This window comes from Uloborus diversus, chromosome 9 (assembly GCF_026930045.1).
Source record: "Uloborus diversus isolate 005 chromosome 9, Udiv.v.3.1, whole genome shotgun sequence".
NCBI classification, from domain to species: Eukaryota; Metazoa; Arthropoda; class Arachnida; order Araneae; family Uloboridae; genus Uloborus; species Uloborus diversus.
Genome location: NC_072739.1, coordinates 68088487 through 68111942, shown reverse-complemented (window position 1 = coordinate 68111942; position 23456 = coordinate 68088487). Strand labels below are relative to the sequence as shown.

Below are 23456 nucleotides of genomic sequence, written 5' to 3'. Positions count from 1 at the left end.
AGGTAACTTTGAGCCACTTCAAATTTCTTAACATCTTTGACTTAAAACTTAAAAAATATATTTAATTAAATCGAACTAGAAGGCCCATTGATTCGCTTTCCAAGCAAGGACTATGAAATAAGATTTTTACTCTTTATTTTACAAAAAAAAAAAAAAAAAACAATATTGCCCACAGCTCTGATTATTATTTAATCCTGAAGAATATTAAATACTTGCTTCTAAACAGGATAATTATTTAATAATCCTGTTTAGAAGCAATTTTTGATGTCGATGAAAGTGCTTTTCTTTCTAAATTTTAATATTCCTTGTAATACTATAAATGATGAAAACCTTGTAATGCTGTGAAGTACAAAACTGAGTTTTAAACACTTAAAACAATTTTCTGCTGCATTAAAGTTGCCCTACAAATTAAAAAAAAAAATCATCCCATTTTGGATTTAACTCGACGATACCTTAAATCTCAGGAAAACTTTGCACCAGGCTAATAATTCATTTATGTATATCGCTCATTTGGAAGAAGTGTGCCACAATACGAAGAAAAGAAATTTTACAGGAGAAGCGTTTCAAGTTTAACTCTTCAGGAAATTTGCTGTAAGAAAAGTAAGTTTGCTGTGCTCGCCAGTGGTTTAAATTGGAACAAAAAATGTCTTTGTTTTCCAAAGAAGATAACTTCATTTGAAGCCCTTTAAGCGAAAAAAAAAGTTAAGAATTTTGTATTGTGGCACTCTGCTTCCAAACGAGCGATATTTAATAAATATTATTTCTTAAGTTTAGAAACGTATACAATAGTTGAGGAATGTTTCTTCCATTTTATAATAACAAACACAGTAAAACTATTTAAATATTGGTGTGACAATTTAAAATGAGAAATAGTGACTCAATGTCAGGTCGGTCATTTAGGGGGATCAGAAGGAGGATCGATTGCACCCACCCCTCCCCCATTTTGAAAGATTAATATTTTTGCTTATAAGTGGGCGTGGTTTTCGATGCTTTCTGATAAAACTTGCCTTTAGTATTTATCCTTTGCACCCCCCCCCCTGGAAAAATTTGAAATGACAGTTCTGTCTATAGTTTTCTATATAGGTTATAAATACGAAGAATAACTTTATGTACAAGAGAAACATTACCGAGCTTTAGTGAAGAGTGACTTCATCTTCTTCTTAACATCAATGGTAATGCCGACTGCCAATCTGTTCTCAGCGAGCGACGTTTCGTCTCGAAGACGAGTTTCTTTAACACTTCTGCAAAACAAAGAAAGAATGATGAGCAAGTTTCGCTGCATTTCTTTTGGTGAAAGATTTAAAACTTTCAAAACCCATACAGGCTCTGTTGGAGTAAAGTAGAATTTCAATGGTTAAAACTTCCTTCTATTGAATGAATTGAGACATAAAATTTTGTTCATTGTGTTCTCTTTGAGGGCAATTGGATAAGAAAAAATGTTCTTTATGACTGTATGTTAACAAGTGAAAAATGTTTCCTTTTCCCTACAGAGTAGAGGATAAATCGACACAATCTCATGAGGTTGATGTAGGTACACAATCGCACTATATGCAATCCGTTTAAAAGCTGAAGAAGTTCTACATCAACAATGTTCAATCTGTAGCCCGTAGGTCGCATGCGACTTGCTGAAAACTCCAAATGTAGTCTAAAAACATGTAAAATGGGAAATCATATAAAAATTAAACTGGGCGCCCAATTTAAGTAAAATGCACATAAAAGAGTAGTTTACATTGAAATTCAATCAATTTAAAAATAAGAAAAATGAAAAATTTAGTCGTTTCTATTTACTATAGAGTACAGTACTGCGGGGAAAATGTAAACACCTAAATTGCACATCAAAAATGGGAAGGTGAAATTCATAAATAAATGTTTTTAGTGACTTTCTTCATGAGAAGTAACACTAGTTCAAACGAGTGGCTTCGCATTCGTCGACCTAGCTGGAGAGGATAATGTAAGAACACTCAACTGTAAAAAACAATTTTTTTTCTCCGTGTTGTCCTCAAATAATGACGAATCCGAATTTCTGCCACGTTTTACCTATTGTACGTTCTCGAAAGTTAAAACTAGCACTCAAGATCGATTCCATTTAAAAAAAAAAAGGGGGGGGGGGTAAGGTAGAGGATGGGCACTTTCTACACGCACTTGCTATACTTCATTTCCAATACTTCCAGGTTTCTACCTCTATTTTGATAAAATCAGAGCAGACCTGACGCACGCCAGATTCACGGGAGGTTTCAGCTTAGGAAAACAAACAGTAATCTTTCGTTATCAACAATTTAGTATCAAAAATTACCGTACGTGTGATAATAGAGTTCGTTTCCATCTACCACATGTTTCCTTTTACCACAATTGACCCTACATTTGAGCATTCAAAAATTTTTGTATTTAAAAAAAAAATCCTTTCTATCAAATGAAGATTAAGCGAAATTTTGAAAGAATTTGAGAAATAAAAATAATGCATTATGTGCGTACCTACGTTTGTATCTCGTATACATAACTCAAAAACGGTATGCCGTAGAAGGTTGAAATTTTGTGTCATGAGTCTGTGCGGTATAGTTGTGCACATCCTTCCATGTAGTTTTTAATTCAATTTCAAATCTCAAATGCTATTAAAACTATAATTCACTATTCTTCTTTACATTTGAAATTCCTCTTCTTTATGTTTACTTACTTTTATAAGTGTAGGAAAGTGTATAAAAAGTTATGCATAACATCTAACGCGCATACATGGGCACCTAATCTTTTGAGCTCTTAAAAAAAATCGGATTGGTGAACTAAGAAGTGGTGTGAGGTCCACATCATATTTTTTCTTTTTATTCAAAACTTGTCCGATATGTATTTTTAGAAAAATTTGACTTAAAAAATATACTTAAAAAAGATTATTTTTTTTAACATAAAAGACGGCCACATAAAAAAGGGTCCTGCATATACCAACCCATACTTTCCAGTTTTTCCCAAAGCTACAGTATTTTCGTTCACCAATGTTCCACTGCGGTACAGAAATTATTATTTTACTAACTACGACCTTTGCTACCATTTTCCAACGACGGGGTTTTAGTGCAATATTGTAGCTAATCACATGTTTCGAAAGTGAACACCTAGTCGAAACTTTTTTAACGAAGTCCAAGGGACCAGCAAAATCATTTTGCTGCAAAGACATTTCGTTATACTGATATTATGAATGTTGACATTAAATCCTATGTATTTTGTGTTGCAATTACCAAAGTCTTCGCTGAAACGAGATATTCGTTGTGACGCACTTCGTTAAAGTGGAATTTTACTGTAAGATATTTAGAAAGAACTAAGAATTCAGGTACAGTTACTTGTATCCAAGCATGGCGCATACTCGTGGGCTCATGGTGCTGGTGTCCCACTGGTCACCACATACTGGTTGCCAGCTGTCCGTGACTAGGTTGTATGCTTCCAGTCGGCCTTCTCCATTGTATTGTTGACTGCCAGTTAGTCGTACTAGGAACAAGAAAACAATCAGCTGCAAATAAATTACCAAAAATTAAGTAGAAATGTGTCATACATCAGAGACGCAAAATAAGCCTTTTCGAAGCAGTCTAAAAAAAGCCCTCTTCATCAGCGAAAAAAAGAAAGGTTCACAGACGTTTAAAAGTTGAAGAAAGTGAACATTTGAGAAGTTGAAAAGTTGAAGCAAGCACACGTACACACTACAAATAAGAACGTAACGTCGACTGAGTACTGCAAGTAGGTAACTGCAAATTTAGAAAAAATGGTATGCTTCACTTTTGCTAAAAACAATTTGTTCGAATGAGGACATGAAAACTTCTAATTAAATGACATTCATAAATAACAGTTTCATTATTGTATTTGATCCAAGTCTTCCCATTCTGATATAACCATAAATAAACGTTTTTTTTTTTTATTTATACGTATTCTTTTTATTTTTCCTCGAAGTAGTATGAAAAAAATTAATTTGTAGTTACCTACTTATAGCATTCACCCCACCATATGTAGCCTCGGAAAATCCTCAAAAGTAATCGGAAAGGTGGGAAAATGCCTGCAGGAACCGCCTATCTGTGACTTTATATATTCTCTCGTCTTTTTTTTTTTTTTTTTTTTTTTTTTTTTGAGAGAGAGAGCCTTCTGTCTCAGAAGTCGTCTCAAAATAGACCAATCAGAAGCAATAACATTGAATTTGAGCTCTGTGTCCTCAAATTCAATGTTATTGCTTCTGATTCAGTGATGATCACGTTCAAGATCCGTATGGGTGAGTCCTTCGAACTCATCCGTGCTCTGAAGAAGCCCGAGATATATCACACGAAACGTTAACCAGTTATGTCATTGGAAACGTTGCCCAGAAATATCCTGTATGGACTACGGCCTACAAGTGCGGAAAGTAGTTATACTGTTGAATTCAGTCATAAAATCTTCGATTTTTATCTTAGTTTCAGAATATTTTTAGTCCATGTCACCATTCTTGGCATTTGTGCTCGGACGAGTCCACTTAAGCGAAGATTACTATAATCAAGCGTTGACGGAACACGTTAATTTTTGTTTGTTTAGAATGAGAATCAATTTCCATTGAAATCTCGAACTAAACGAACCGTTAATAGACACTTTGCGGAAGTCTGGTTTGCCGACAGTGCTTCGTACCCTTCCCATTTCCTACGAGTTTGATTTGACTCTTCTGATGAGCGCCAATAGCTCTGAGGTTTAGTATGAAACTCATTTTATATTCATGATACGGCTCTCTATCTTCACACCTACTCGCATTTTCCTCTTTAAAAATCGAAAACTGGTTCGATTCAAAACTACCGAAAACTGGTTCTGATGATTTACTAATTTTAATTGTTAATGTTGTTTTGGGTTAAGATCCCGGGTAAACAATGCATCTGTTCTAAATATTAAATTTTGAAAGCAGTCCAGTAAACGTGAGGTAATGCAAAAAAATCTTCAGAAACAGCAGTTTTCCAAGAAATGCGAAACAAACTGGCCTACTTACGGCAGCTTCTCTCTTCTTTTCCATCCGGGCAATCTTTGTTGCCGTCACAAACGAGGCTCTTCGAAATGCAGGTAGAATGACCGCAGTAGAACTGATCAGGTGAGCAATTGCCTAGAAAAGACAATTAACGGAAAATAGTTTAGCAGTAAATTAACAGTATCAGAAAATTTAAATGTACGATGCAACCTTTGCACAAAGGTACAAAAGTAACTAACCACTTAACGAATTTTTCCACGTCTGACTCCGGGGAAAGCAAATTTGCACATGCCCGTGTCTCACATGGGTGATCATGCCCGTTTGTAATCATTCTATAGTTGGCGCAAACCTAACCTGGATACATTGTGAAGACCACGCAGACCCTAACCACAGCATTACGATGCTACCAGGTTAGGTTTATCCCAGCTATAGTAAAAACAGTCAGGTTAGATAATAGAAGGTATGAACTTATTTTACCAGATAAACATTTGAAAAAAGGTTCTTACAAAATATATTGAGGGCGCTGAATGTTTGTTCTTTGATGCTGAGGAATTGAGGAATTGTCAGTTGGGGAGGGGAGGGGGAGTGAAAGCATTCCACTGGCAGTTTTCTTTTTGCAAATCCACAGTTTACGTCAGATTTTTACCAAACTTGAAACAGAGGTCCCTTGATATGGCACAGGAATTCACATAATTTTTTTCTCCCCAAAAGGAGGGGGGACATTGGGGGGGGGGTTAACCAGAATGTTCGTAAAGCGGAATGTTCACGTCTATAACAATGATTAAATTTTCGGAATTTAAAAAAAGTCTAAAGTGGTCTAAATTTAAACTTTGAGTCATTAAATTGCTCTTTTCTACGCGTTGAAGGGGAGTTTTTAGACTTTTTTTACTTTTATTTAAACCTGATTGCTGAACTTACGGAGCATTACACAACTTTTTATTTTGGAGCAAGACCTTGCAACGCCGGGCAATGCAGCTAGTATAAAATAGAATGGTATGTTTCAATGGCGTAAGTGTCGGCATTTAGTTATGCTACACTCATGACACTTTCCACTAATCACCGGTCATTCTCTTAACTAGCGTATTAGTTTTCACAATTCCTGTAAAAAAAATATTTAAAAAAAACGATGTCTATGTGTGAAGTAGCTCCGATTTAGTTCTAGTACAAAAACGGTGCATGGAAAATTTCCGGATCCTCTTCGATACACCGTGATTTACGCCATTGAAATATATTATTATGTATTACATTTTCATCTGGTACATATCAAAAACGGTAAAGTTGCGACAATTAGACCCCCACCATCGATAACAGCGCCCTCGATTATACATATATAATAACCCTGTTACAGTTTGTTTTTTCTTTTCTGGAGAAACAAGTTCATGCCGTCTCCTCGTTAGTGTACTTATGCTTTCTAAATTACTGTCAATTCTTTGCCTGTTGACCGTTTACCCACAAACTATTTCATTTGAGACCTCTGGTCTTTTATTAATGCAGACATGGAAAAAATGTTCAATGGAACTCACTGCAGTTCTTCTCGTCCATTCCGTCCGTGCAATCGGGGAACCCGTCGCACACCCAGGAGTTGGGCAGGCAGCGTGTCTTGTCACACCGGAAACCCTTCACGCAGGCTGAAACAGAAATTGGAAGGAATGAATATGGAAAATTAAGACCTATCTATAAAAAGACCTATTCTCTATAGTTCTCACATGAAAATACAGGGTTAGTCTAAATAATTAACCCGTTTCAAAATACAGTAAACTCTCGTTAGTACGCCGTTGACGGGGATTCTGAAAAACGTCGTATTAAGCGGGACGACGTTATAAGCAGAACTCTTTAAAATGCCGTTTTGGAAGATAACAGGAAAAAAAAAACATACCTTACAAAAATCTGATGACTCGTTTTTAATCGCTGAAATAAAAATAACAGTCTAAAAGCAAAAGAAACGCGTATGCATTTTAACCTCTACAACTTTATTACATCTTAGTTACATCTATGCTATTATTTTTTTGTAAGAAAATTCTCCATAAGGAGTTGCTTTCCTCCATCATAAGAAGTTGGTTTCCTAAAATTTCTTATTATAAAACTTTCAATCCTGTTAAGTTCTCTCAGCATCGCTTCCGAGTTTTCGGTAGAAGAGAGCGCCTGCCGCAAAACGCTTACGGAATCGCAGGCGCTAATAAAAGAGGGAAGTTGGGGAGGTTCATCTTCTTCCTCTTCCTCATTATCAACCTCGAATTCTCCATCTTTAAATGAGAAAGTAAAATAAATACTAAACTGAAGTAAGGGTGAACTTTAAAAAGGAAAAAATTTAATAAGTTAACTTACTTACCTTTCGCCATGTCAATCATATCCTGAATTTCTAGAGTTTCCGTGATAGGCAAATCATCATCAACTGAACAATATCCAGGATACTGTTCCTCAAATTCGATGTCCAGAAAATCCGCAACATTCAGGTCATTTTCATTAGATTTGCTCTCAAAATGCGCTTTTCGAAAGCAATTTCTTATCACATCTGGCGCGATCTCATCCCACGCAGCCGAAACATAATGGATAGCATCCAACACATTTATTTTACAGGAAGAGTCCTCTCCTGATTCAATTTCACGTAAGTAACGCTGTACCAGCTTTTTACGGTATTTCTGCTTCAAAACTTTAATGACTCCTTGATCTAATGGCTGAAGCTTGCTGGTAGAGTTGGGGGGGAAATACTCGAGCTTGATGTTTTTGAGGGGGATTCCTTTGGGATGAGCGGGACAGTTGTCCACAAACAGAAGGACTTTCCTCTTTCCTTTACCGAATTTTCGGTCCAACTGTTGCACCCATTCAGTAAACAAACACCCAGTCATCCAGGCTCTATTCTGTGCTTTGTAGTTGCACGGGAAAGTTCGCACATTTTTAAAACACCGTGGTGACTTAGATTTTCCAATCACCATCAGCTTCAACTTGTCAGATCCAGTCCAATTAGAACATGCTAATACAGTCAGTCTGTCTTTACTTAGCTTACCTCCGTGGCACTTTTCATCTTTTAAAACTAAGGATTTGTCTGGCATTAATTTAAAAAATAATCCAAATTCATCAGCGTTATATACGTCCTCAGGTGCATAGTCTTTTAGTAGATTAGGGAGGAGATTTTCTATCCAGGGAGCAATGCTGTCGTCGTCTACGGCTTCGGCTTCACCACTAATTTGACGATATTTAATGCCATATCTTTTTCGAAATCGATCCAGCCAACCAGCTGATCCAGAGAAATCATTTATGCCCAAGCCTTTGGCTATTTCGTTGGCTTTTTCCGTCATAATGGGTCCATTGATCGGCAAGTTATTTCCTCGAGCTTGCTGGAACCATTGGTACAGCACTTCTTCTAAATCCTCATTTTTGCCTTTACGTACCCTCCGTCTTTTACTGATGCCTGAAAAGGCGCTGGATTCAATTTCTTCCCGTTTTTTTAATAAAGTTTTTAATGTAGATACAGGTATTCCTATTTCATTTGCAAATTGCTGCTTATTCGTAACTCCTTTTTTCTCATCATACTGCTGTATAATTTTTAATTTCTCATCGAAACTAAGAGCTTTTCTTTTAGCCATTTCTTAACGTGTGAACAAGTAACCGAATGGACCCTCACAGCACGTAGCGTAGATGGCGTAGTTATCGCTCTCTTGGCACCAATAAAAGCACCGCTCTTTTGGCGAATTCAAATTTCCTTACAACCCTTTGGAACCAGAATGGCTGATGCGCCAGCCTGTTTCCTGTCATGGAGCTAGAATCGAGGGAAGATGACGCGGCGGCGAAGATCAAACGAATCCGGGTTGCCTTTTCCTGCCATTCCTCGCTCTTTCGTATCGGCACAGGCAAATGGGGCGCGCAATGCTTTTCTACGAGAATTTGTCAAACTTTCCCAGCTTGTATTTTTTCTGAATTTCTTTTAATCTTTCAACTGATGTGAAAAATTATTTAACCATACTACTAGAAGGCCTCATTTAAAAATGGTCAACATTGGAGGCGATTTAAGATAAAATTGAGTATTTTCGCAGAGCATACTTACTTGATCTGAGAGCTCCCCATCAATGATTTTTTGACTTTTTACAAGGTGGACCTTTTCCTTAGGTGAGGGGGAGGGGGTGAGAAATTCTTGGAATTCCGAGATAACGAATGCGAACAGGGACAAAGAGGCGTACTTCACGGGTCGGAATAAAGTAGTCGAACTGGTTGCCTTCCGGTAACAGAACTCATGTTTTAACGCGAAGATACAAAAGTTTACTAGCGACGCAATATACGGACGCAATATACGGGATTTTTCCTGTGGGGACTCTAGAAAAACGTCGAAATAAGCGGGAAGTCGTTATAAGCGGGGGCGCTATAAGCGGATAGATTTTAATATTAAAAGCATATTGGTCCCAGGGACCGGAAAAAAACGTCGATATATGCGGGAAGTCGTTCTAAGCGGGGGCGTACTAACGAGAGTTTACTGTACTTTGTATTGGGAGTTATGCTACGAATGGGCAAAGACGGATGATACTTTAAAAAGGTACAGACACTCGCCAAGTTTCTGGTTCATTCTACAGATTTTCAATACATCCACGGTTTTTCACACAACCCACGCACGTTGATCCAGTACTTTTCAGGCGTTCAATTGCATGTTTCCATCGATGTCCGTCACAGCACAGCAACGATGATGTCTTCCTGCAGTTATATCTTGCCGTGTGGTTATGTGGAAGACAAAGTTTATGTATTCTCAATGCCAACATTGCTCCAAGCACTTTAGGAACGCATCACTTTTGCAGAGATGGACATTGATAAAAACATGCTATGAACGTCTAAAAGAAGCTGTAATACAGTTGAGATGTGTGCAATTTGACCAAATGTAAGCAAAAGAACATTTGTAGTTACTTTGTGGAGCTTTTCAACAGTGGTGTCACTGCTGAACAGAGACTTGTACATCTTATTCCTAGTGTATTCCATTAATCCTTCTTCTAATTTATTTCTCAAGTAGTTTTCTATCTGAAGAGGTAAGGCTATGTTTAGACTTACGGGATCTTTAATCAAGAATTTATAGTCAATCTTCTGAGCCCAAGTGACATTGAAATGCTTCCTAACGTAAATTCTGAGTTCCAGCTTATTCATCCAGACATAACGAGCAAAGGAAAGGGATTCCGTTAGTGGATCGGGACAACCGCGAATACAAAAGGCAGAATACAGACTAACCGGTAGACCTCCAGTGATTCTTGGATTTGTTAGTAATATGGCTTTCTCTTTATAATCAAGATTATTGTCAAAATAACGGTCTATAATCCGGTTTGCTTCTATCATGCATAGGGCGTAGGCAGCGGGTGCGTTATGATCTTCCTGAGCAATTGTGCATGCTGATGAGAACACCCCTGATATATCAGATGGAAGAGACTTGATTAATTGGTTGGCTTCTGATGAAAGTCTTGAAACCCTTTTCAAAGCACAGCTAACTTGAGTGCCTTTCAAGTAATAACGACGTGAGTACTCCATCAGGCTGAAGGAGATCCATGTCTCCTCTGGTTTGATGGGCAAACCAGCATTGTCAGCCTCTTTCTGTAATGCATCCATAAACATGTTTACGAATTGGTGGACTGTGAGGTTTCTTCTTCTTAGTGCCGCAAGGGACGGGATACTAAGAAGGACTGTCTGATTGTCACCTTGGCCTAATATTGATATATTAGCCCCTACCCTTTTAGCTGCAGCAAGTATGACACAGAAGGTAAAGACCGTCCATAATTTTTGCAACATCCCCTCAAACCAGGTAGCGCAGCCTTTCCAACACCTGTTACATGAGTAAGGGATATTTCCATGCTTGCATTGGATGGGAGGAGGGTTGTATCTGTCTTGTATAAAGATCCAGGCCTTTTCTGTGTTGATGTGCATTTGTTCATAAAAATTTATCAATCCATGCAGTCGATCAAAATCTTTGAGAAGAGCATGCATGTTGGAGAAATGAAATCTCAAGTTCCACGATGAAAAATCGATGACAATCATGACATACTTGAGTTTCTCGGGGGTCGAAAGATATCGAGTTAAATTTGAGATTCGTTGAGATAATTGTATCTCGGTTAAACTCATTGATTGGTACCGTAAATAGGGAAAAACGTTGTCCTTTGTGTTTGATTCGGCAAGTCCCTGCATGAACCGGAAGAATAATGTAAGCTTGAGGAAAAATCGTGCCTCTTCTTTCAATTCTCGCTCTTTCGCAATTAACACGCCTACTCTTTCATCATCACCATATGTGTTTTCGCAAAAATGCTTAACTTCGTCCTGAAGGTCTAACTCTTCCTTTAATAAGAACTGAAGAAGGACCCTTCCTTGTTTACGTTTTGGGAATTTTATCCTTCCATTCTGGGAGATCAATGTTGCTCTGTCATATTCATAGACCCACTGATTGAAATCGGGTATTATAGCAGAATCTGATAGCAAATCAGATGGCTCTAGATGGTAATTGAAATCAAATATCTTTTTAAACTTAACTTGATCAAAGTACTGGTAGCTCCATGGCTTAGTAGGTATTTCATCCCATGTATTTGCTGCGTAGTTTTCTCTTATACGTCGATGTGTTAGATCATCAATTTCAAGCACAGGCCATTTGTGATTTACGCGGAAGTATTGTTTGCAGAAATGATATCTGAAAACAGAGGCATAGTACTTTCCGCTCTCAAACAGGTGAGCACTAGGGTCCGAGCTTATCCGGAGGACTTTGGCAACACTAGCATCCATATCTATGATAGGATGGCCCCACATCTTCCAGAGGCCACTTGTCTCTAGCAGCATTTGGTGTTCAGGTGTGCTGTCTCCAACACGACATAGAACATTAAGGAACGGTTCCGATGCCTTGAATCCTTCTTTTTCAAGACCCTTCAAAAGTTCTCTTTTAAACATATCAAAAGATTGTGGATCTACCTTATTTATAATTGACCCTATTGCCAAAGATGGAATCACTTTTGCTATTTTGTAAAAATTGTTCCTGTGCTTTATATGACACATGTTTCCATATGCGTATAGCTCTATTAGACGGCTATGGATTGAATACCCTTGGTATTTTCTCATCTGGTCAGCAAGGAGGCCATAGATGAGGGTGTTAAGCCTGCCTGATATAACATCGAGCATCATTAGTAACCAGTTGTACGGGCAAATCCATTCCATGTTTCTAAATTTGCAGTAACCCTATTCACCGTGACCTTCCCACAAGAAATCGCCTAGTATGAGTTTACCTGTTTTCATTACCTCAGTTCCACAATGCTTCTGAATAAAATCGTCTATTTTAGCACGTATATTCCATAACCTCACTACATGAGGTGTTCTTATGAATGTGAAATCATGGTTAATCTTTGATGTATTAACCTCAGTTTGCTGGATCCACCAGCCTATTCCGATATCAGAGGTCAGCCCTGCCACTTTTAATCCTGTTGTTAGTTGTTCAGTCGCTCCTTTGACGATTTCAGTGCACTCACTATACAAGTAAGAAAGGACGTGAGGGAAATATTTATCATGCTCAGATTGAAAGAAGAGATGAAATCTTTATGCTGCTCTCCGAGCTTATCTAATTTTGAAGGGTCATTTATTGCCTCTATAATTTTGTAAATTTCAGTATAGATCAGAGCACTTCCCAAATGCCTGTCTTGCCTGTATAATCTTGCCATTTCTGGCTTTTCCGTATATATCGTCAGTTACTTTGTGCCAGAAACATGGCAGGTGTCAGTACCTTTTCAAAGTACAGAAATCTGCCACGTTTCTGTACTTCAGTAGGCACTTGGTAGGGAACAGACATTTGCCCTGCCAAGCGTCTGTACAGAGCAAGTGTCTGAAGATACAGATGCTTGCCCTGTCCAAAAGTTTTCTTTTACAAGGGTTTGCAGTCATACCTCTTGCTGCAATTTCAATACTCCGCATCTGCTCGTGTCCAACACATACTTCTGGATCCGTGGAGTCCGGCAGGTCTTCGCACGACATCTTGTCCGGCCACGAGAGTGAGAAAACTCCCAGAAAGAAGTCACACCGATGAACGGTCTCTGAGGGAGTAAACAGGAGTAAATAACCAAAAGGGAAACAAAAATAAAGGAGGAGTTTTTTTTTTATTGCCCCTTCGAGTTTTAGGTATGAAAACTTCGAGACCATACTTTAATAATCAATGGTTTTTTTTACTATGTAACATAAGCCAACAGGGTGGCATAGTGGAAAGGCGTTCACCTCTTATGCCCAAGTTTGAGGGGTAAAACACGGCCCGAGTCTGAATTTTTTAGATCGAAATAATTTTTGGCTTCTATTTTCGTGTAATTATGTGGCATGCCTTTGTATCTATTAGGCTTCGAAGTAATCAGCTACTGTTCGTTTACCTAAGCCGAGACTTAGCGCTAAATTGCGCATGCGTCAGGTCTGTTGTGATTTTATCAAAATAGGGTGGGGAAACCCGGAAGTAAAAGGTTCAAAATAACGTGTTCAAAGACAGCAAGTGCGAGCGGTAAGTGCCCATCCTCACCCTATCGCCCCTTTTTGAAATGGAATCTGTCCTGAGTGGTAATTTTTGCTTCCCCCCACCCCCCCGAGAACGGACAGTAAATTCAATTCCCAGTGTAATTAGCATCGTATCTGCTCAGGTGCTGCAATCTGGTGGGAAACGGCGAGTCAAAAGTTTCAGGTGATAATGGCTTATGCCGATAAAGGTGTCACTAGAGATTTCACCTAGCACAACATAGCTGGATTCTGTCATAGATGCAAATAAATTGCTACATTTCGGCTGAAAAATTTTTTCATTGAAAACAAGCTCACCTTTTCGAGATACACATAAACCATAGATCGATGCAAAAAATTACACAGGCTCCAAACAAGAAAAAAATGTATTACTCTTGGCAAAAATGATCAAAAGAGGAATTTCTGAGATTACGTAGAAGACTTAATAGAAGAGGTAGTGCATATCAATCAAACTATTAGTTAAAACACATTAAAATTAAGATTCGTTGTTAAAAATACATTGAGCTGCAACTAAATATTCTCTCTAGCAATGCAGAGTACTTGTCCTGAACTTCCTGAAAGAAATGTCAAATGTTCTGAATTGTCCTTAAATGTCGTCACTTTTCCTTGAAATTTTTATTTTCTCTGATCCGTTGAAATCTGTAGCATTGAAAGTAAGCAAACTAATCGTTGTGGAAATCGGTATGAATTTTCTTAGACTATTACTAGAGCCCGTATTCTGTGCAATAAAAAATCATTAAAACATACATGCAAATATGCATTTAAAATGCGTAAAATATACACTAATATTTTTTTTCCTACATAAAGAATATTGAAATTTCTAAATAAATTTTTGATTGGCCCTGCACGTTTTGCATTTTATTATTAACTAGAAAGTTGCCCGTCATGGTATGACGGGTGAAAATTGCTTCTATATTTGAACGAAGCCATTGCCTGTTTGGTGATATTTTGATCGTTGAAATTTTAACCTTAACACCAGTGGATTAACCCTAAACTCCAGTAGATAACGTTCATTGCTTTGGTTTCTTTGTTTTCCTAAAATGAAAGTCTTACCTGTAAAACAGTTAAGTTGCGGGATCGAGTTCACCCTCGTCGCAGTAAAACCTTTCCCTGCATGTTACACAGTACCAAAACATACTATCAAATTATCATGCCGTGGCGCGAGTTTTATTTTTGAAACACGTGGGTTACTCAATCATCGGCTATTATCTATATGAGGGTGTGATAATATATATTAAAACAGTTATGCACACAGAAAAAAATATGCTCATTATTTACATTTGCTGAAGAAAAATCTCTTTACTCCTAAAGTTTTTTCTCCAATAAGACATAGCCTTATTTTATTTAATACTACACTGCTCAAAACAATTAAAGGATATTGTAAGTTTTTCAACAAAAAGAGGTATTAGCAAAAATTTTTTTGCATAGAATCGAAGAAGGGAGTTACAAATGCAAATTCTTCTTAATTTCAAGCGTCGCAGTATGCAAATTTTGAGTTTGACGTCAAAGACGACGTTTCAGTGGTGGCGAATGAGATTTCGCTCTTAACTTATTGTAAGACAAAGCAGAAAATAATGATCGACATTGCGCGTTGTTTCGATGAATGCGATGCCTCAAGGAACTCATTTAACGGAATCAAAAGCTTCTAAAGTGGTTGGCAGGCTAGAGGGAAGCCAAACACGAGCCAAGGCAGCAGAAGCCATTGGAGTTTTGCAAAGTATGATTTCTGCGAGATGGAAACGGTTTTTAGAGACTGGAAGTGCTGGCCGAAGATCAGGGCAAGATCGCAGACAGTCAACAACGCTCAACGAAGACCGTTATTTAGCTTTAACGGCTCCGAGGCACTGAAGTATAAATACCACTCCACTACAACGACACCTTCGCTAGGGTACTGGCACCACAATTTTGACACAAACTGTCCGAAATCGACTTTAGGCTGTAAGTCTGTATGCTCATCTGTGTCACATTAGCTGCGAGACACCGTCGCGATACAGGGAGTGGTAACAGAGCATGTGAAATGGAGAAGAAATGAATGGAGCAATTTTTTTTTCTCTGATGAGTCCCGTTCTTGTCTTTATCCATTTAATGGCGTATTTTCATCTGGAGGGAGCTTGGCACTAGAAACAATCTAGCGTTCGCGCCCGAAAGTGTGAGATTTGGTGGTGGTGGTGTGATGGTGCATGCTGGCATCTCCATTGATGGGCGCACCGAGCTGCATGTCATTCCGAATGGAACTCTGACCGGTCATCAAAATAGGAATGAGATCCTCACACCTATTGTAGTCCCTTACCCTGCAGCAATTGGAGATGACTTCATGTTAATGGACGAAAATTGCAGACCACATCGTTCTTACTTGATGAATGTTTTCCTTTTGGCGGAAGGAGTCATACGAATGGAATGGCCAGCGTGTTCTCCAGATATGAACCCAATAGAGCATGTTTGGGATATTCTAGGCAACGAGTTTTTGGACGCCTACCACCTCCCCAAACTCTCCAAGAACCGGAAAGAGTGCTTCAGGAGGGGCAGAATACCCCAGCCCCTCATTAATAGCCTCATTAACTCCATGTCTCAGAGGTGTTTTACATTGCTGGCCGTCCGGGGTTACCATACCCGTTACTAAAAACGATTTTCATTTAAGAAAAACCCAATTTTTTATCGCTTTTCTCATACGCACAAAATGCGTTTTTTTCTCTTTTGTACACAAAAGTTGAAAAAAAGTATTTTTTCCTGCCTTACAAATGTAATTTTTTGTCTCAAATAGTTTACTAACACCTGTCAATAATGTATCAATCATCCAAAAAGTTCTCCAGGTTCAAAATCAACCCAAAACTTTAATATCCTTTAATTGTTTTGAGCAGTGTATTTCTAAAGAGCGCACTTTTACCGTTTTAGGCATATTCATTACGTGAAAAAATTAAATAACTTTTCGCGAAATGCAAAATATTTGGTTTTGGGGCTGTCTACAAATAATGTCAAGCTTTAAAAGAGGTAGGAGGGGTTCATAAAATTGTGACACTTAATGACAAGAGGGAGGGAATGGTTAACACAAAAAGGGACATCGCGTATTTTGTTTATAAGAATGTGTTTATGAAAAATAGCTTGACGATTAGGTGAGGGGTATTGTGAAGTTTCAGGCGAAAAAGATGAGGAGGTGGTCAAAATGGTGCAAACAAAAAAGAACATTTATGGACATTCTTTAAGTCTTTTTTTAAATAAAATAAATATAAAAACAAGTAAAAAATGCAATAATGTGCTTTTATTTCAAAGATGTGCCGTTTCTGTGCATTCATATGCACTAACGCCAATAGAAGGTACAATATGCGATTTCATATGCATTTGCATGTAATCCACGCTCTTACTGTTACCTTTACACAAGCTCTTGCAGGGGGGTACACTCCTCGCTTCCCCCTGGAGGCACTTGGGGGCGTGCAGGGCGCACAGCAGCAGGGGTAGCAGCGGATGGCATTTGACGCTGACGAGGGGCTCGAAACGTTGCAGCGCCTCTCTCGCCTCGCTCTGGCTCGCGTGGCCCAGCGCGTTCGGGTACAGGGTGTACGTCCACGGTACCCGGTATTTGTGACACAGAGGAAGACGGAGCGACTGACACTCGGGACCTGAAAACGAGGAAAGGTATCAGAAATTTCGTCGTTACTCGTTAGTAGCAATAAAGTTATAGGTATCAGCATTGACATAAATTGCCCCATTCTTAAATTGAAAAAAGAAAAAAAAAACTATCGTCGTAGTGGAGAAAAGATAACTTTTTTTTAACGCAACATTTCGTGCACTGCAAATTCTCAGTACACATTGGAATCATGATTGATAAAAAGTGTCCAGTTGCCTGAATGTGCACTAAAATTTGTTCCAAGTGTGCCACGTTGAAAAGAAAGTTCAATGAAATATGGTCCGAATGTGTCCCGCCGTGGATATTTTTGAATTTAAACCAGGGAACACATTTGAGAACAGATTGGGGACATTTGTGAGAAAATTGCTCTCTTTCGTACAAATATTATTTCAACTGCTTTCTTTAACTACCCGTCAAAAGAATCTCTAAATATCATGCGACTAGAAATTGTGTTGCATTGCATCTCCGTCAGTTGGTTTAGCGAGTGTCGTCAAAAAGGATGGCCTTCAGTGCAAAATTTTAGCAAAAACTACTGGTATAACCAAAGAAATATCCCAAAAGTGCTCTAAAAGCTGAGATATATGTCGATGTTCAAAAAATGTTCTTAAATGAGTTCCCAAAAGTGTGCCGTACCAAACAAGTGGCTTGAAAAGTGTTCTCTGAAGTGGTTTGAAAGCTGCTCCAAAACGTATTTTTAAAGTGTACTAAAAAAAGAGACAAGTGTACGACTGTAAAAAGTGTAAATTTGCAGTGCGTCTGTCAGTAGATATGAGATAGACAAATTATAAGTAGCGGCATTACCGCAGTACGTGCACCACATAAATAAAAATGTTCGAACACTTTTAATATTCAAAATTCTGTCGGACATTTAGAAAAATATAATGATATTCTTTATATAACTTTGGCCAAATTTCACGCATTGTTGAGTTTACATTTTCCAGTATAAGTTCAATTCCGTGGGTCTTTAGGGGACAAACAACAAATTGAAGACACAAAAACTTTTTTTTTTTGATAATCCTGAATTGTAAAAAGCTGAAAGTAAGCAATAAATGTCTTGAAATACACCGCCAGCTCAGTCATTTCCAGCCAAGGACTGCAGTTTCGTGCTTATTAGCACTCATCAGCCCGGCATAGGAAAGTGACCGAGCTGGAGATGGAAAACCTCTTAAGGAAGCCAAGAGTGCAAAACAAACTAGTAGCTAATATAGAATTAGCGCAAACCAGACGAGTAACCGAAACAATGGTTCGGTTCAACTCGAATTTTGAATGCAAGGCAGGTATATTCAGTAAGTTACCGCCCTAACCAGACCATTGTTTCGGTCACTCGTCTGGTTTGCGCTAATTCTATATTAGCTACCAGTTTGTTTGGCACTCTTGGCTTCCTTAAGAGGTTTTCCATCTCCAGCTCGGTCACTTTCCTATGCCGGGCTGATGAGTGCCAATAAGCACGAAACTGGAAACCTCGGCTGGAAATGACTGAGCTGGCGGTATATTTCACGTATTTCTGCCTTAGCCCTGGCTATAGGGCGGTAACTTACTGAAAATAAATGTCTTATTAGTTTTCTAGTTTTCTTGCTTTGTAGAGTACAATCTTTCTAGATAATTTTCATCAATACATCACTTGCTTTTATGAAAATATAAGCATACCTTCAGCCAATTTCATTCGCTAGTTTTTACGTCATAAAAACTATCCCTGATGATTCTTTTTAAAGTGTTTTTCAACCAGGTATAAAAATCATCACTTATCACTTAAATATTTATTGCTATTGTATTTTAACTGTGAAGTATTGCAATGGGGAATTTTCAATAAAACTTACTTGATAGTGCAGTCGGTTCTTCATCCAAAACCTTCGGTATGACTGTAAAAGATTGAAACATTTACCTTTATAGTTCATTCATGCAATTGCATTACTCATTGAAAATATAATTAAAGTTGATTTTTTTTAAAACTTATAGTGTGAAACTATTCTAGTTGCCACAGACTCTGACGATAGTTAACTTTACATTTTTCACGTAATCCAATTTATTTGCAAAATTACAGACTTAGCATTTATTAAAAATTAATAACTTACAGCCGAAGGGGATGTAGGGAAATGTGGGGAAGAAAATTACTTCTAAAAATCAAAGAAAATGATAATACAGGCAATTTTTAATGCTTTGAACAGTTAATGAAGTGCATGCGGGGCAAAGTGAAATGGTTCATTTCCTTTACTTATTCAATCTTTTATAGAATCACTTTTACTTATTCGTTTATTGTTATTTTTTTTATTTTTTTTTATTTATTTATTTATTTATTTATTTTTTGCGTTCTTTCGTTCAATATATATCTCTTATATATATATATATTTATTTATTCATTCATTCATTTATTTTCCTCGTCATTCACGTTTTACTTACTGATTTATTTTTCTCATTTATTAACTTATTTATTTATTCGTTTATTAGTTCATTTCTTTTTCATTTATTCATTCAATCTTTTATTTTCTCATTTATTTGATTAAAAATATCTTTAATAATCGAATACAAAATGTTTCACTAGAAAAATATTTTGTTTTTCACTTTGTCCCATGAAAAAAAGAAGTAAAAATTTCCATCGTTTTTCGGAGGTGCAAATTTCTTGCCAAAAATGAAAAATAAAAAGCTACAATGCTAACTTTACTATAAAATGACATATTGTCCTTTCTTTATTTACCGTAATTTTCGGAACAAACTTCCAACTAGTTCATTTTGAAAAAAGTAAGTTTTCTTAACTATTCCACTTCGCCCCACATTTCCCTACAGTTAAAATTCCAAACATCTGCTGCGTAAGAATTAAATAACTATATTTGTGCAAAAAGAAAGAATACAAAACAACGTTTTCTCTTTTATGTATATTGGTTTTCACACCCTTTTTAATTTTTACAATTCATTTTTATGAGAAATTTAACTTTCATGCTTTTGCTTTATAACGATGTTATGACTATATTCAATGATCTATTATTATGTTCCTTTTTCTTTTCTTTTAGATAATACTACCTCTCAGGTACCAGAGCAAAAGAAGAGTAAGAAGCAGAACGAGAAAAAGTAGATTTAGTCCAAGGAGCAGCCACCTCCACCGACTGAGGGGCCTTCTTGGCTCCTTCCAATCGTCAGTTTCTCCCTCCGCTAGAGGGCACTGAAAGAGAAAAAAAATAGAAAAAAAATCAAATCCCGATCGTGGTACTTAATCAACATATTTTATTCATAAGTACTGATATTAAATAATGATTGTGATCAGTTATAAAACATACACAATTACTAAAACTTAGTCTTTGATAAATGCATATTTAAGCAGCAGGTGATTTTAATTACTATATAACTTGGCAAAACTGTTGATCTTTTGCTAATAAATCCAATTTGAGAATTGAATCGAGAAAGCAACTCATTCTGTGAAAATATAAAACATAAATTAATTAAAATAAAAAAGTTTAGGTTTCCATCAAACATAATTTTATTTTCGTTTACAAGTGTGCTCCGAAAAATGATAAGTACTGCTACATAATTTACTTGTCCTGTGCGAGGGCTATCTGTTTAAGTTAAGCATAAGCGTTAATTTACAGCTACAGTAACTAACAGAAGTCAGATAACGGCGATTCAGCAAACGCTAAGATTGTTACCTCTCTGTCTTATGCTTTTTTTATTTTTTCTCGATCTGCATGCAAGTACATTTATGCATATGAATGTTTTAAAACATCATCTCAATAAAACAAATATTTTTATTGTTATACTCAAAAAAAATCGTAATAATTCGTAGCTCCTTATTTTTAAATATCGCATTCAACCCTACAATACATGTCATTTTAGTTTCTCACAAAGAAGTTTTTGGGATTCTAATTGCGTAAGTAACCAAAAAAAAATTTTTTTTTTCAAAAAATCAAAATTCAATTTTCGCCCATATTTTAAAGAGAAATGTAATGTTTCAGAAAGGTTTGAATTATGAAGTAAATAGCAGGCTAAACAGAATTTGAGCTCTTTCGAAAAGGCTGCACTACGTAAATATACTTGTTTTATGTAAAAACCTTTTCATTGCAGGAATAATTGGTTTAGTGCGACGTGATTCAACACTCACCCCACTATAGAACTTCTGTCAAATTGTTGTCTTGAAAGCTGATTGTAGCGCAAGAAGTGACCATTTGCATTTTATTTAATTTTTTAACTGTACGAGAATCAGTGTTGGGCATTAATCAATTATTTTTTCAATTGCCTTGTTAGTTGATTAAAAAAGTAATTGCAATTAAATCAATTGCAATTAAACTATTAATTGCACTTTGCAATTATTTTAATTGGATTAATGTATGTTAATCTTTTCTCACAATCAAAATTATTGCAACTATTTTTCTAAATTGTTTTATGAAACAATTAAAACTAACAATTAACTTTATGTATCAATAGGTACAGAGCAGGGTAGAGAGTCAGAAGTATTATTCAATTTCGTATTTTCATTCAGTGCTGATTGCTTACTCGCCGCGTGAACTAGTCTCGTCTAGGCTAGCTTTTTCCACACGTTAATGTTTGTGTTTTAATTAAGTGTTTTAAGTTTGTGTAAATCATTGTTTTATTTTAACCTATAACAGGGGAGGTGAGAAAGAAGGACATAACAGGGGACGTGAGGTCTCAGAGACCACTCTGTTAAAAAAATAATTATAATAATCACGTACATGAGATACATTTCTGAAATTTCTCTCAGATGTTATTTAGACTTTTATTAGTAAAAAAAAAAAAATAGGAAAAAAAAATGTTTTTGAACTTTTAATTGAAATATACCTTTTCTGAGGAAATTTCGCTGGAGTCATAAGCTGTTTTTAGAAAAGTCATATGCTGCAGTAAATAATTTATTGCTCGTAATAAAGTTACTGTTGAGCATTGATCTTTTATTAGTTGCTTACATGTATATTTAAATAGATAATAATATGGTATTCGTCCAGCGTCCACGTCCCAGGTAGACCTGTCGCCTGTACAGTATACTATACAAAACCAGTAATTTTTTTAAGAGTTAGTTTTAATCAAAAATTTACAAAACAAATGACAATTGTTAATTGTAGCAAACTACAATTAACAATTAATTAATCGTTAATTGTAATTTGCCACAATTACGAATGATCAATTGTTAGTTGCTGTGGTTACGGTTACCAATTAATCAATTGTTAATCGTTAATTGTTCATGCAATTAAAATTTGCCCAACTCTGATGAGAATGTAAAGCTGATACTGAGAGTCTTTTCAGCCCATTTCTTTTAAAGTCATTCTTCAACGCATAACATGAAACGTTTTGCTATGTGATGCATTTTAGGGTAAAGCACTTTTTTATTCTAGGGTTTCTCTGCTCTGTATTATGAAACATCAAAGTCAATAAGCAGTAAGTTCGCCCTTATGACATCAGGGCTAAGGCGGAACTACATGCAAGATGCAGCCCGGATAAACCATCCAGAGTCCTTGTTAATTACTCATCACAAGTCTACATGTAGTTTAGCTTTAGCCTTGGCTTAAGAAAGGTAACTTACAGCTCATTACATAAGCATTTACTTTTCAATTTTCGAGTTGAACCGCGTCATTGTTTGCGGGCTCTCGCTAGTGCAGTGAAATTCATTTCAGCTGCCAGTTTCTTTGGTAATCTCGGTTACCATGCCGACCAGTTATTTGGGTGATTACGGCCGATTTGGATTTTGAAAGAAAATGAAATTAGGCATTTTTGTACGTATTTTCCTGTTTTTTTCTTTAAAATGTATTGAACATAAACCCTTTGCCATCCTCCCCGCCCTGGAAGAGTTCGAAATGACGGGCTTGCAAAGAGATAACATCTGCCTCCATCTCAATTATTGGATATTCCAGACTGTTGAGTCCATAACAAGGATTGAACTGCAGTCTCTGGATATCATTACCGGGTTGTCGGTATTTTGCATCGAAGTCAATACCGGTAGCTTTAATATACAAATCCAATTACCTGGGCTTCCCAGTTAGTATCAGGTTTTGATTTCTTTCCTGCTTCCACATTTGCTGCATCCGTCTCCTTCGCACACTCATTAGACTCGCTCATGCTGACAAAAACTCGCCACCTCCTAGAAAAGTAACTGTATGTAGACATAACTGGGAAAAACCATCATTATTGAATTACTGTCATCATCAATCAAGTGAAATATTTAATGAAATATTTTTTGTTCATGTGACTAGCGGAAGCAGTAGCGTCATTGGGGGAGAATGTGAGGAGGGGGTTCAGATCTACATTGTTTTTGTTCGTCTGTTCGTTGTTTCTTTGTGTGTGTGTGTATGTTTGTGTGTGTGTTTACATGATATTTGAATGCCTAAAAACTTTTTCCCTGTAAAGGATATAATTTTAAAGGAATATTTTTCAGAATCAGTTGGGTAAAGGCACCAGTGACAGACATGC

General features: G+C 36.9%; 2 protein-coding genes across 2 annotated transcripts; both read right to left on the bottom strand.

Annotated features, from left to right (window-relative positions):
- Positions 1 to 1123: 1123 nt before the first annotated feature.
- LOC129230295 (atrial natriuretic peptide-converting enzyme-like) lies at positions 1124 to 23124 on the bottom strand. The gene is made up of 9 exons (XM_054864694.1): positions 23013 to 23124; positions 20070 to 20208; positions 18872 to 18913; positions 16798 to 17046; positions 12826 to 12972; positions 6472 to 6576; positions 4973 to 5083; positions 3324 to 3468; positions 1124 to 1241 (listed from the first exon to the last, which is right to left on the bottom strand). The coding sequence occupies exons 1-9, from the start codon at positions 23103 to 23105 to the stop codon at positions 1124 to 1126; spliced, it is 1149 nt and encodes a 382-aa protein (XP_054720669.1). The 5' UTR covers positions 23106 to 23124.
- Positions 6744 to 8594, bottom strand: LOC129229849 (tigger transposable element-derived protein 4-like). The gene is made up of 2 exons (XM_054864224.1): positions 7278 to 8594; positions 6744 to 7191 (listed from the first exon to the last, which is right to left on the bottom strand). Exons 1-2 carry the CDS (start codon positions 8530 to 8532, stop codon positions 6947 to 6949), a joined length of 1500 nt encoding a protein of 499 aa, XP_054720199.1. The 5' UTR covers positions 8533 to 8594; the 3' UTR covers positions 6744 to 6946.
- Positions 23125 to 23456: the final 332 nt, after the last annotated feature.